Below are 13,755 nucleotides of genomic sequence, written 5' to 3'. Positions count from 1 at the left end.
ACCGAAGGAATTTTTTTGGGGGGGGGGGGAAATTTTAAAAAATAAATAAACTGTTGGGCTATAAAGTGTACAAGCCAAACCAGTCACTCGTCGCAAATCGTGTTTCAGAGAAAATGGCCAAAATATGCCAGAATGTCAAATTTTAACAAATCTATTTTATTGCACTAAACTAACCTTTATATATCTACACATCATTCTATGCTGTTATTTTCTCCATTTTCAATGTTAAAACAATATTTTTTAAGGATTTAAAGATAGTTTCTGCATGAGAAATGCCTGAAATCATAAACTTTGACGGTTAATTTCTCATATATTGTACTTTAAACAGTTGTGTGGTTAAACGCTTGTAACTTCATAAGGAAATGTCCGATTTGAATGATTTTTTACCATTTTATAGCTATTATTTTGCTCTCTAACACTGTATTAATAACTCAAAATCGATTATTGCGACGAGTGACTGGTTTGGCTTGTCTTTGCCACATATGACATCATCATGACATCATCATGCTCATAATGGACACATCACACAAACTTGTCACATTAAAAAATTTTATAGTGTGGACAGAGCTTATGTCAATTATAAATGAAGGATAAATTATAACAATTAATTTTATTCCAAACTATCTTTATTTTTTATTTTGGTTGAATTTGTTGATGGTTTTGTTTTATACTAGCAACCAATACTTGAAAATTGATCAATTGATCAGCTCAGGCTGGATGGACCACCCTCACAAAATATTGTTGAAATAAATAAATAAATAAAAATATGATTATCAATTAGCATATTTAAAGTAATAAGTAGAAAAAGCTCATAAACAACATAAAAGGTAAAAGTAAAGAGTGTTAGAAAATTAGTATAGTAGTTGACCATAGAAATCCACATAATATGAAACCAAATAATAAAATACCAAAAAGTTAAAAATATTATTTTTTTTAAAATATATCATTAATTTTTAGTATTGAATGAAGATAAAGTTGACTTAAGGAAGTGTTTCATTTCCATTTCAAATAATCATGAAATCAGTAAATGCAAGTAATTATATAATATATGTTAGAATCCTATTTGAATGGGTTACAATAACATTTTCAAAATATAAAGTTAGACTTGATATTAATCATTTTTAGTAAAAAGTAGCATTTTGCAGTGTCATTACCTTGGTCCGGAATATGTTGCTTAACAAGGCAGTTAGCATTTTATGTAGAATTAAATGATAATAGTAAAAGTAATTTGCTTGAAGGTTTTCGAAAGTTTTGCCTACCTCGTCCGACGTGACACTAGTCTCCGGACTGACTGTGTTTGCAGCTATTGCAGTTGATGTCTGATCTGATGGGACACTAGATTCAGTACTGGCTTTGTTTGCAGCAACTGTAGCTGTCACAGCAGCAGCCGAAGGAATCAAATCAGGAGCAACAAATTCATGTTTCTCTTCAATTTTGTCTGAAATTCACAACATTTTATCGAGATGATATTTCTTCTTTTGACACTATGATTACAGATTTATTTGTAAAATTCATAAATAATTCAATAAAAAATATTAATATTAAATTTTGGTTTTTAAAATTTTAATCCTTATTGTCTAGCACATGGATTATTAGGTATGGACAAAACTTTGTAGCTCTTTGACCATCGCTGGACTATACATGGTAGACTGATTAATGGATTTCTTTAATGTGCAATACACCAAAGTATCAAACCAGGATATTCGGAATATATTCAGTCAAAAACATATGTCATCAAGACTACAGCAGGGGTGGGCATTAAAATGAGTGGGAGGACCAAAGTGAATTTTCAGTGCACTTCCAAAAACCTTCAACACTGTTTTATGGCCACTTTATGCTCAGTTTTACTATTACTTTCTACAGATGATAGGTGCCGGGCCGCAAAAAAACAAGGTGATTAGGGTTTGTAATTAACTTTCGCGAGCCACAAAAATATCACTGACATTTTTCCTACCTGTGGACTAGAGCAACTTGTACATTATTTTCTACTATTGGCTTATTTATTCCAACAGTTGCTCTTTCCACTTTTTTCTTTCTTCCCACTGTCAAAAATAAGGATTCTTTTCCCCTTAATACTAACAGCTCCGCTAGTGAGAGGACAGTTGCATGACATATTTCCTGGCATAAAATAAATTATTAAACCTGTGATAAAAAAAATTGATTCTAAATACTGTTGTACCTTTACATTTTGGTTTAATTTGATCATTATCGAAGGCAGATGCACTGAATAAATCTGCATGAACAACTTTCTTTTCCTCCCTTGTGATTGGCTCTTCTTTTATAATCCTAGCTTCCATTGGTCCAATGGGTTCAGATGATGTCACCTAACAAGGAGTACAAACATATGGTAATCCTTACTAGATATATATGATTTGTAAACAATTTAAATTTGTAAACAATTACATGACCTTATGTACTTCAAACTATCCATTGAACACACCACCTTTCAATTACAGCTATCTGTGTTGCCAAAACTACAAACAACAATAAAATCACACTCTCATAACTTGTAATAAAATGTGCTTGCAAAGAATAAAGAGAGGATTAGGAACATATATACTTGAGTCAATAATTTACAGGTAGACAATCTTCTGGTTGTGTGGCACGTTCTCATGATCACAAGTCCACATAGACTAACCTGTTGTATGGGATGTTCAGCAGACGGCAGTGGCTTAGCCACACCGATGCGCACCACGCCAATCGGCGCTCCTTTCAGAGCCTGTACCGCAATGTCCAGATTGCAGTTCTCAAGATTCGAATCATTAACTGAGATGAGTCTATCCCCAGGGAGCAGCCGTCCATCGGTTTCAGCCACACCTCCAGGAACTAGACTTCTGATCACTATTACAATCTGTGATGAGTTTGTTGGGTCCTATGCAGTATAATAAATGAAAATACATAATTATAGAGGTAAAAAGTAACTTCAATATCCATCTACTTCGTTTTTAAACAGCTGCATAAGTGTCTATGTACACACACACCTAAATCAGCCCATGCCCTTTACTAAAATTAACACATCTAGGCAATTTACAATTTTTCAAACATCAATACCTTACAAACTATTTACAGTCCACAGTGGCGGATCCAGGAATTCAAAATAGAGGAGGCATGGGGAGGCACTTTCACAGATGGAGGATCTATACCACCTCAGCCCCACCATGGTTTGGGTTAAGTAAGAAAATTTTTGATTTTGGCACCTACATGGATGGAAATTGCACTCTCAGACTTAAAATTGGAATATAATTTTCTTTATATCTCCACACTTTTTTTTAAAAATTTCAAACAATTTAAGGGGGCCCGGGTTGCTGCCCCCCCTCGCCACTGGTCCACACAAGCATACCTGATAATCAAGAATACTGAAGCCTAATCCCATTGCTCCTTTCTGGAGTTCAATAACCTGGACATCATCACTCCACATAGCTAGGCCTGCTAGAGAGTCCCTGCTTTGGCCAACTTCACTCTTTAAGCTCTGAGGATTTGCAGTGGCTTCCTGGGTTAAGTCCAAATTGACTTCTTCAACTCCAACAGCATGATCTGATGATTCAGACTGATTCTCTTGATCATTCGGAAAAATTGGATGCTGATGTCGAGCACAGACTAAGTGCACCTGCAATGGCAGCTCTTTAAGGATGTTGACCACTTCAAGATGGTTCACACCAAGAAGTCTTGTGCCATTAACCTACAGATACAAAACAATGAGATTATGAATGCTTTCTGATGTACAAAGTTACAATCTGAAATTCTACAGCAAATATGTGCAATATTCAATTTCTCCTGTAATGACTAATGACACCAGGGGTGCCTGGTGCCCTAAGAATACACAATGGATTACTTTGAAGCTTATTCTGTAAATATTCTGTAAATGATGAGCTGAGTGTTTGGCTAATTGGTATGATACCCGGCTCTGCATCGAGTATTGAATTCGGGTCTTTTATAACAAAAAACGCTCAGCTCCTCGAATAACCCTGTCAGGAGAGTTAGGCGAGTTAAGGACCATGTATGTATCAGTCTGTAACCGTTTGAGGTTGTAGAGTAAGTGGGGTAGTTGGCCCCGAGCTATGCCAGCCGTGGGTCCCCGGGGACCCAGCCCAAAGTTCCCAGTGTGTAGGCATACATATACGAGGACAAATAAAGAATTATTATTATTATTATTAAAATCGATTACTAAACGCAGTAAAGCACTTCAGATAAATTAAATTTAAAAAGCGCAAACATAAAATTCATAGATGCAACCACTTTTGTTTGAAAAGATAATATTAATAAAATCAGCGAAATATATTAAAAGTCAATTATATATAAATTAAATGATTTTTAAGTATCTTTGAAGTAATGATTCAATATCAGAGGTTTTTAAACATACCTCAAGAAGTTCATCCTGACTTTGAAGTCTGCCATCTAGAGCAACAGGGCCATCTGGTAGGATGTTTCTGATGTAATGATGTGGTCCAAATTCATTACCCTGCTCATCTATATCAACAGTGCCCTCAAGGCTGATGCCAAGACCGCCACCATGATGGAATTTCTCCAGAGAAGCTATAATAATCTCCACATCCATACCAAGCATCCCCTGCCACATGGCAATCTTAGCATCAACTTCTGGCATAATGACTGTAAAATAAGCAAGGCTTAATTATCCTTGTATGGTAGTAGGGACAGGCCTTCCAAGTTTATAGTCATGGGTTCATTCATTTTAGTAGTAGGTTATTTTCAGGTTAGAAAGTAATCTTGGTGTTTGTAGGACTTTGAAAGTATTTCAACACAAAACTACATCCCTATTCTAGCACATGAACAATATATAAATACAATAGCATAGTTCCCAGACTTTGTTTCCAGCGGGGTCCTTCTGGTGGTGAATTGGGCAATTGTTTAAATAAGTATCCAATTAACAAATATAAATTGAAAACATCTTTATTCAATAGTATCATTTAAATTTAAGTCTTTATCAAAAATAATCATTGTCATAAAAATTTAAAAAAAAACTAAAGCTTTTAATTATAAAGAGAAACAAATAAATTGTACTGACCACAAGGCCTGACTTCACCAGTCTCTTCCTCCACACACTGGCGGCCTGGTGGAGGATATGATGCTGCAACTGGCGGTGTATCAGCCTCTCCAGTGCGGCCTGGTGGAGGATATGATGTTGTAACTGGCAGTATATCAGCCTCTCCAATATTTCCAGCACCATCAGGAGCTGAGGAAAAAAAAACCACGTCAACATTTGTCCTCTAAAGGGTAAGTGTTGGAAAGTTGCTTTGGAAAATGATTATAATTACCATTACGGCCATTAGTTTCTTCAAAAGCAATACGAAGTTAATAAAAAAAAAGGATAAACAAGGTTGACATTTCAGGATATAGACAATTTATTTTATGAATATTTCAAGAGCTCCTGCTCTCTTCATCAGCGTAACCGTACTGAACATACAGTATAAATATATATTCTTTTTAATATCATTACCAAAAAATATAACACAAACTAACACTTGTTATTACTCACATTCAACCATGAAATGACTAACTCTGTGCCTGCTAAGCTTGAGATGTACCACAGCACCTGTTTTTCTCAAGACCTCCACTGCTTGCTCATTAGTATACCCATTTAGATCTTGCCCATCAACCTGATCAAGGCAAGAAGCATAACCAGATAAATGGTGGCAATTAAGCTTTAGGATGCACATTCCTAAAGTTGGTTAAAATGGTGGCTTCCCATTCTATCTTATGTCCACAAAATGGTTTCAGCGCTTTTATTGATGATGAAAATTTAGAAGACTAGAGGGTGCGCTCGCATCACCCGATTACTCTCTAGTATGTGAACTTCGCTTTGACCACTAAAAGCAATTAAGCTCAGGGACGTACGGTGAAAAATCTAAGGGGGGGTCGAAACGAAAGCGCAGGGGCCAAGCTGAACTCGGAGCAATTTAGCGAAGCTTTCAGAATTCGCGGGATGCGTTATCTGTGAGTGAAGCGAGCATATTTAAAGGGCACTTTCTTTAAAAGGGGGGGTCGACCGCACCCATCAACACCCCCACAGTACGCCCCTGAAGCTGCATGTTGCATGTTATGAAATGCAGTGGTAAGATCATGTTTTAGATTTACAAAGCATACTTCATGGAATTAGTGAATTGTGTTTAGGTACAGATTTTGATAGCAGTTTCATATCATTTTGTTGACTTTCACTGTTTTGATGAATACTGTTTAAAGGTATCCTACCTCTATAATCTGATCGTTAGGCATAATGGCACCACTTTTTTCTGCTGCACTATCTGGTGCTACATTCTTCACAAAAATTCCCTTCATTTGTTCTACAAAGAAAAATATAAAAATTAATGAATAACATGATGGCCAAGATTCTCAGTTGGTCCTTCAATTTTGTTTTTATTTAAGTCTCAATTAAGTCGACAAAAATTTAGTAAACTATAAAAGAAACTTATAGGAGAGACGGAGAGAAGAAGTAGCTGCTGCAGCATTATGGAATAACCCCCCCCCCAGGCAGCTTGAGTTTGCGTTCCATCATCATAACATCATAACTGCCTCACCAAATCTGTCATCAAAAGCAGTATCCCAATTGCATCATGATAACATAGCAGCCGCCTTACCTGATCCCTGTCCAATATATCCTGCAATGGTGATACCAAGGCCTTTAGAATCCTTGGTGAGATGCACATCAAACTCATTTGGTTCATCAGCAACAGGCTAAAAAACAATAACAAAAGAGAAGTTTTGCAGCAAATGCAGCAAGCCTCAGGCAGTATACAATAATTTTGTAATTTAGTGGCCGAGGGAGGAACTTTTACAAATGAAGGGTCTCAATCTTTGTGTTTAAGAAATTTGTCCAGTTAAAAAATGATGAGCCAGTATTTGACAAAATTGTAAACAAAGCAATGTACAATTTTTTTTCTTGATACTGAAAACATCTAGAAGGTAGTATCAAAAACACTTATCACATTTCACAAACTACTGACTAGACAAGTGAGATTTAAACGAGTGGTTAACTCTGTGTTTTTTTTTAAATTTAGTTGCCATACAGTATATAAATCTAATTAATGTTTTTGATGAAACTAAGAAATAATAATTGAGATCCCAAGACATAAAGCATGATAGAAATTATCACAAAAACAAAGAGAAGACATTCACCATGCTCTTCAATGGTGTTTCAATAGCAGGTTGTGGAGGTCTGGCAACTGTAAGCACCACATCACTGCCAGCCTCTCGTAGGATCACTGCCACCTGATCACTACTGGTTCCTTGCAGACTTTTATCTCCAATCTTTAGAATCACATCTCCACTCTTAAGACGTCCATCCTGTGGTATTAAAAGAAAGCTTAGCTTCATCAACGTTTACAAAAGATATCAAAAAAATTACACCTATACATGTTTCTCCTGACGCAAATCCAGTTATTGTCTATTATTCTATCACGACAATAACAATTACTATCAACACTGCAGTACCTGCTGCTTACTTGGACTCGAATTCAACCCTGGCCATCAGACGCAAGCTTGGTGGTCTAGAGGTATGATGCCAAGCTAGTGATCTGGAGATCGTGGGTTCGAGTCCCACCCAAGAACAGTTTGCGATTTTTTTCGCAGTTGTTTTCAAATGTACTGAGTATTCAATACATTTCCACGTCAGGTAGGGCAAAAATTACACCTATAAAAAAGATATCTAAACAGCTACAATTTAAACACAACTCATCAGCATCTTGTGTTGGATCACAACAGACTTTTACTTTGCTTACATTACAACACCTAACAGCCTACCTAATAATAAATTTAAGTGCGCATACTAGCAGATCATTATCATACATGCACATTTAATTTAAAGTATGATTGTACAACTACAGCAGCCCATCACAACCAGCAGGTTGAATACTGTTATTAGCACTGTGAATAAAGTTATTTTGGACATTATAAGAAATATTAAGCCTTTGGAGCGATTACTTCGTTCAAAAATTACCTTCTTAATAATGACTCCCACAGGCATATATTTCATATAGTGTCCTCAGAACTTGACATAATATTTACTACTGTTATCATAATTGTCACTATAGATACATAGCTTTAACAAAGTTGAAGCAGAAATTTAAGATATGAAAGAGCACCCTAAGAGACTAAAAAAAGGTTAGTTGAACTCACCTTATCTGCAGCTCCACCTTCTAAAATAGTCTTCACAATAACGCCGTAGTCTTTACCTCCGACAATGCCAAACCCTAAGCCATGCCCCTCATTGTGTAGTGTAATTGTTTCCACATGAGACAATTCAAACTCAGGTGAACCATCATTTTCCTACCAAAAAAAAGTTGGGCAAAAGACAATTCATGAAATTTTCTATAAACATATTGGGGTTGTATATATCAGCTGTGACATGTTGTCTTTTTCGAGCAGCTCAGTCAGCAAAACTGTGTGTGTGTGCTGAACCATGGAGATCTTTCGATCCTCGGTTTAACTCCCATCGCTTCTCCCCTTGTCTTTCAGCTGGAGGGCTGAAATGCAAGCTTCAATAGCGTACAGTCTTTCGGATGAGACATTTAAGCCATGTGCAAAATGCCTCATGTTCACACTAAAGAATGCTCTACAATCTTTGGAAAAGAGTAGGAGATTGTCTTCCAGTGTACTGCCCAATTCATTACCAGAAGAACCCCACTTAGGGCTTTCATGGATTATTCTTGATGTATATCACTCCAAAAAAATCCAATTCAATCCAGTAATAAAGTGTTTTTTGACCTGATGATATTGGGGAGTGTGATGTGCAATGTGTCAGTGTAAACTATTTTATGCGATTTAGGTTTGTGCAACCAGCTTTGCGTTGTGTGTTGTTTTCTTTTATATCAAATATTAAATGTTTTTAAAGTAATTTGCAGACACAATTGACCAAATATATGTTGTGTAGCAAATGTAGGACGTTCATGCATGAGTAAATCAGTTCTAGCATCACGTTTTCACACAAATCGAAAGCTGCCTATTACCTGATTGACCTCTGCTTGTGTTGAGATTGTTGACCCAGCAGGTTTTTCAACAATTGCAGGGAGCAGTCCACGAGCAACCACCAAGTGCACTGTCCCGCTGGTTCGCTGAAGAAGACCAATGGCATCTTGGTGCGAGATGGATGTGTCAAGAACTTGTCTATCAATAGCCAAAATCTGGTCATGCTCACGAAGCCGTCCATCCCTAAACAAACAATGAATTATTAGGCCCTGTTCAAATTTTATTTGACAAAACATATGACAGTCTAAATATGGTAATGACATCACATCATGACCATATATAGGCATATCATAACTATATATGGGTACATCATGACTATATATGGGTATACAACAGCTTTTTGTAAAAAAAATTTTGATAGTGTGGATAGTGCATTTATTGAGACTTTGTTAAAATTCAACTTCGTACATATTTTGTACAGCTGGTTCCACAGATGTCACCATGTATGGATCTTTTGAAATAGTAACGATATTCAGAGTTACTTACTTTGCAGCCGTACCACCTGGCTGAACAAGTTGGACAAATATCCCCAGTTCACCGTGTTGATCGCTCTTTAATCCAGCGACACTGAAGCCTAGCCCTCCAACCTCAGGCTTCTGCAACTGAATATTAAGTACTTCTCGTCCCTGAGCCTGAAACTCAATCAAGGCATCATAATTCTGTAGATTGGGACTAGAAGGGCCTTGTTCTGCCATTCCTTGATCCAAATCAGCATACAATGGGTTGTCATATTCAAAAGTATTGTTGTCATATGAGAATTGCGTGCCAGGCGGCTGCTCATCATCATCCGGCTCATGGAAGACAATCTGACCATCTTGTGAAAAGCTAAAGTCAGCAATCGGTTCGGCTGAGGGGTTTTCAACATGCATTTTGAGCTCCCGTATGGAGGACTGGATGTTGAGGATTTGCTTAAAAAGAGGGCTCTCAAGCATGCAGATCATAGAAGCGATATCATCCTCAACTGATGTGTCCCCTGCATCAGCAAGTTTTGCCTGGATGTTGCCGAGCACTTCTAATGCTTTCTGATTATCTACAGATATAAGCACAAAATAATATGAATATATTGTATGGAAAAATATGTCTTTGTTTTAACCAGAAACAACAAATTATTGTATAACTGTAACATTTCATATGCTACTTCAGCTATTCTTTCTCAAGCACTAAAGTATGCCATCAGATGAAAGAGATGTCCTTTCCTAATTGTCCTGAACCAGTACCCCTCTCAGAATCTCATTATTCTGAGGGCGTAATCTACACCGTCACACAATGGCTGACTTTTTGAGAAAGGATAACCTACTGTAGGTAACTTCTGAATCATGGCAGACAGGGTAGTAGCTGAAAAAAATCAAAGGGTGGGTGGTAGACATTTTAAGGGTGAGTTGGTGATAACATTGGTAATCTCTAAATAAGAGTGAATTTTTAAGGATGGACAAAGGGGTTAAAAAAGGTGGTGGAGGGCCATGAAACTGGCTTTAGACTGGGTGGAAAACTCCAGGGCTGGGTTTGCCCCACCCACCATAACTACATTGTTTGGCAGGTATGCAATAATTTTGTGTTTCTGGTTAAACAAAGACATTTCTTTAAACATATCCACAGTCCATATGAATTTATTCCAAGATATAAATATACATAATTAGTTTAATGGTCTCAGTCTTATTTTTGCTGTGAATTAAGAACCAAGTTAATGATTAAATGGTGAGGTGAAAGTGAGTTAATGTGTTTCTGATTAGGCTGAAAAAAAAAATTGTGTTGGCCACATTTTAGGAAAATCCGAAAAATTGGTAGATTGGTAGGAAAACCTTTGTTTTGTTTTGTTCTTTTTTTTAAACAACCAAATATGTGTTTATGCCTAAAAAGTAGAAAATACACAAATAATACAACAATTTTGGATTTGCATCGCATACCATCCAGCAAAATAGGCTAGCCTTAGCCCTGTAACCTTGTCAAGGTTGATAGTTCTATTCCAGCATTATTTGCTCATAAAAGAATATGAAGGAAAAAAAACTAAAATGTCGACCCTTAATTTCGTAAAATTTGGGTCGGTCAGACGTGTCCAACGCAATAATTTTTTTTTTTTACCTTATATGTTCAAATTTCCAGAATTTCCTATATAGAATTTCTTTTAGCTTTATTTCATAGATCATCAACATTGAATTTGATTTTGTTACTATTGAATTTATAAGCTTTGAAATGAGTAAATTCCAAAAACAAAAAGTTGATAGTTCTATTCTCTATAGCTTTTAGCTAATTTTAAAAATTACAGTACATGTACAGTACATGTAATTGCAAAATCCTTACCTGCTAAAACACTGGACATGGTGATTATGGTTTCTGCCCAGATGAAAAAAAGACCTAAAAACAACAGACACACATAATTATAATTAAAGTGGTTAGATAGTCTTGCATGGTAACCAGCAAAACCTGAGCGAGTTATCTAAGAGAACGTCCCCACCCACAATAGTCATGTCCATACCATCAGTGGCGTAACGTGTGTGCTCTACAGTAGGGAAGCAAAGTCCCGGCTTCCAGCCTAAAGTGGCCCGAGCACCCTTACTACTACTGTACCCAGCATTGTAATGCATTCTTGACCAAGTGTATTCTCTGGGGCAAAGCTTCAGTCACCAGTTTAAAAAGACCGGAGGGGGCCACAAGACTCGTTCTACTAATACACTAGCAATTTACAGTAAGTAAGAAGAGACCTTATCTATTAAAATATTAACCAATATCAAATCACAGTATAAACTATTGTGTTGATTTTAAAAAATATATATAATGCTACTGTGGAGGCCCCCCTCCCCCTACCTGCAGAGCATTCTCCTAAATAGCTTTTTACACAAATGACAAGACATAATCTTTTCTCGCCCAGTGCACCTGGTATTAGTTTGTCTCAGCACATCAAGACAACACCATAGCTCTGTTGTTTAGAATAGAAATGAAGGGGAATTCCCAATTATACCTTTGTCATATACTATAGGTAATAATACAATATTTTCATGTTTTTATAGTTAAATAAAAGATGTACAGTAAGGTTAAGAATTAATACACTACAGCCACATGGTTTTATTTTCACTTTATTATTATGACATCGTAAAGTGATTAGTAAAAGCATTAAATTATATTATAACTTTATTCAAATTTTATTTTTATAATCTATTATTAATTGATATACCTGTAGGCCTTTTTGAAGCTTCATTTTTTGACATTTGATTATGTAATTTTTTATTGATTGTGCGATTTGAACACTTGGTAGGCTTTTGTTTGTATAATTTCCACTATACATTTTGTTATTTTGGACAATAAAGATTGATTTGATTGATTTATTTATTTTTAGGCCTACAGTAGTGTAGGTAACTGTCGTTTGTTCATAACATACGTTGATTGAGTCTTGCGTATGTATAGTTTAAAGGTAAAAAAAATTTAACCCAACCTTCATTTTACAAATCCCCTGATTTACGTATGCCTTCTGGTCCCATAATATTATTAACATATAAATGCAAATACAAAAACAAAACATACATTAGCAATAATATAGGCATCAATAACTTTAAAGTAAGATACAAACAATAAAATCCATTGGTTTGATTATTTGTTTAAAAGACAAAACAAAATACTGTACTATATATGAAGCCAAAGTATTATTAACATATACAAACCTAATAATAAAAACCACTGTTTTGGCAGTAGTACAGTACAGTAATAATGCCCTCCTCAACTGCTTAAAACCACTTACTGTAAAATAAAACACGAATCAAGGATACTGTACTGTACAGTAGCAGCAATGGATTACCACAGCCTATGCACAGTCTACACATAGTTTTGCGCCTATATGGCATTCCATACAAATACATGGCGCCCGAACAATTCCGACACCCCTAGTACCTAGGCCTAGTAGTCTTGGGTGAATTTGATCCAACTCGGCCACAAGTCAACTCGGCCACAAGTCAACTCGGCCACAAGTTAACTCGGCCACAAGTCAACTCGGCCACAAAAAGTTTGGCTACAGTCAACTCAGCCACAATTCATCTCGGCCACAAATCAACTCGGCCACAAGTCATCTCGGCCACAAGTCATTTACTGGTACTACATTGTACTAATTGTTATTATTATTGCTGTTATTATTGTTGTCATTGTTGTTATTATTATTGTTGTTTTTATTAACGTTAGTTTTAATATTATTAGTCTTAGCATTAACATTATATATTGTTCAAATTTTTGCTGATATTATTATTATTACAGTACCATATAAATAATAAATAATTTTCGATTTTTTATTATTATTATTGATATTATTATTATTATTTATTAGTCTTAGTATTATAATTTTAATAATAGTAATTTAAAAAGTTGTTGTTATGGGCGTTTTATTAGTATTTTTCTCATATTATTATTATTATTAATATTATTGTTGTTGTTGTCACCTTTATTATCGATATTATTACCCTATTATTACTAAGTAGGCCTAGTATTATAAGTATCATCATTAATATTATTACTAATTAGTATTACTATTATTATAAAAATAAACATTATCTTTAATTTATTATTGTTGTATTATTGCTATTATCACCTTCAATATCGTTATTATCACTAATTAGTTATTAAAATTGATATTTAAATATCGTTATTCCATACTAGTATTATTACTATTTGTTAAAATAAATATTACTATTAATGTTGTTGTTGTTATTTTCACATTTATTAACGTCATAATGACTAATTAGTATTATTAATGTAAATATTACTAATTTATTGTCGTTATTGTTGTTTAATATTACA

General features: G+C 35.3%; 1 protein-coding gene across 7 annotated transcripts in view; it reads right to left on the bottom strand.

The window, feature by feature from the left end:
* The window catches only part of LOC117115421 (multiple PDZ domain protein-like), a 64,185-nt gene that overhangs the window by 47,401 nt on the left and 3,029 nt on the right, over nucleotides 1-13,755 (bottom strand). For 5 of the 7 annotated variants that reach the window (XM_033259198.1, XM_033259202.1, XM_033259200.1 and 2 more), the window contains exons 2-15: nucleotides 11,278-11,331; nucleotides 9,466-10,009; nucleotides 8,961-9,162; nucleotides 8,131-8,280; nucleotides 7,132-7,299; nucleotides 6,594-6,690; nucleotides 6,208-6,299; nucleotides 5,495-5,615; nucleotides 5,024-5,191; nucleotides 4,361-4,608; nucleotides 3,341-3,679; nucleotides 2,639-2,872; nucleotides 2,180-2,324; nucleotides 1,260-1,438 (exon numbers count right to left, since the gene is read on the bottom strand). In XM_033259198.1, the coding sequence (XP_033115089.1) occupies nucleotides 1,260-1,438; nucleotides 2,180-2,324; nucleotides 2,639-2,872; nucleotides 3,341-3,679; nucleotides 4,361-4,608; nucleotides 5,024-5,191; nucleotides 5,495-5,615; nucleotides 6,208-6,299; nucleotides 6,594-6,690; nucleotides 7,132-7,299; nucleotides 8,131-8,280; nucleotides 8,961-9,162; nucleotides 9,466-10,009; nucleotides 11,278-11,296 (2,706 nt within the window). In that variant the 5' untranslated portion in view covers nucleotides 11,297-11,331. Of the gene's footprint in view, nucleotides 1-1,259; nucleotides 1,439-2,179; nucleotides 2,325-2,638; nucleotides 2,873-3,340; nucleotides 3,680-4,360; nucleotides 4,609-5,023; nucleotides 5,192-5,494; nucleotides 5,616-6,207; nucleotides 6,300-6,593; nucleotides 6,691-7,131; nucleotides 7,300-8,130; nucleotides 8,281-8,960; nucleotides 9,163-9,465; nucleotides 10,010-11,277; nucleotides 11,332-12,632; nucleotides 12,653-13,755 lie in introns of those variants that run through there. The other 2 variants (XM_033259199.1, XM_033259201.1) reach the window with 2 other exon arrangements.

Source organism: Anneissia japonica, unplaced genomic scaffold (assembly GCF_011630105.1).
Source record: "Anneissia japonica isolate Jap-2015-1 unplaced genomic scaffold, ASM1163010v1 scaffold287704_len1198815_cov201, whole genome shotgun sequence".
Lineage (NCBI taxonomy): Eukaryota > Metazoa > Echinodermata > Crinoidea > Comatulida > Comatulidae > Anneissia > Anneissia japonica.
Note: the sequence above shows the minus strand (reverse complement) of the source record. Positions and strands in the feature narration are given on the sequence as shown.